The 869-nt window shown below is 38.3% G+C and overlaps 1 protein-coding gene across 1 annotated transcript in view; it reads right to left on the reverse strand.

Moving 5' to 3' along the window:
- Positions 1–869, reverse strand: part of CLEC4C (C-type lectin domain family 4, member C) — a 17,479-nt gene that overhangs the window by 12,849 nt on the left and 3,761 nt on the right. The window contains 1 exon segment of the mRNA XM_011952627.1: positions 697–763. Within this exon segment, the coding sequence (XP_011808017.1) occupies positions 697–763 (67 nt within the window).

An 869-nucleotide genomic window follows, 5' to 3' on the forward strand; every position in this document is an offset into this window, starting at 1 on the left:
ATGGTGGTGCATGCCTGTAATCCCAGCTACTCAGGAGGCTGAGGCAGGAGAATTGCTTGAACCTGGGAGGCGAAGGTTGCAGTGAGCCCAGATCACGCCACTGCACTCCAGCCTAGCAACAGAACGAGACTCCATCTCAAAAATAGTAATAATAGGCCAGGCACGGTGGCTCATGCCTGCAATCCCAGCACTTTGGGAGACTGAGGCGAGCGGATCTTTTCTCATGCTGCTTTCTCTGCAGGCCCAGTAAAAAATATGTCGTCAACCCTTTCTTCTATTAATTTATCTTGTTTGTTTATAAGTTTGCATGTGTATATGTCTTCGTCTCCCCCTACTATAACATACAGTCTAGTGAAGGAATTTCATTGTATTCATGCTATATACCCAGCACCTAGAAAAGTGGCCTGCTCATGGCAGGTGTTCAGTAAGCGTTTGTTGATTACTAGGTAACAGCATCTAATTCCATTAATCCTGAAATATCACAGGTCTTTTGGTTTTTCTAAAGTTTTCTGATGGCTGTAACTGTAAGTAAACCATTTGGGTCAAATTAAATATAAGGTAACCTTTTGGAGACATTTAGACCTCTTTCACTAAAAATGATCTCTTTTGTTCACTGGCACGCACATAGAGCAAGATCTGACTTTTCACTTACCCTCAATTCTTTATTCATGTATTTCATCATTCTGATTTTGAGACTAAACCTAGTCAAACTCTTCTATTTTTTTCTATTTTCTCTTAATTTATGTAAATTCTTGCATGTCTTCTTTCCTCTCAAATAATTAAATAACCATCTTGTATCAGTCCATTTTTGCATTGCTATAAAGGAATACCTGAGACTTGGTAATTTATTTATTTATTTATTTATTTAT

The sequence above is a fragment of the Colobus angolensis genome, unplaced genomic scaffold, assembly GCF_000951035.1.
Source record: "Colobus angolensis palliatus isolate OR3802 unplaced genomic scaffold, Cang.pa_1.0 Scaffold11, whole genome shotgun sequence".
Classification (NCBI taxonomy): Eukaryota; Metazoa; Chordata; class Mammalia; order Primates; family Cercopithecidae; genus Colobus; species Colobus angolensis.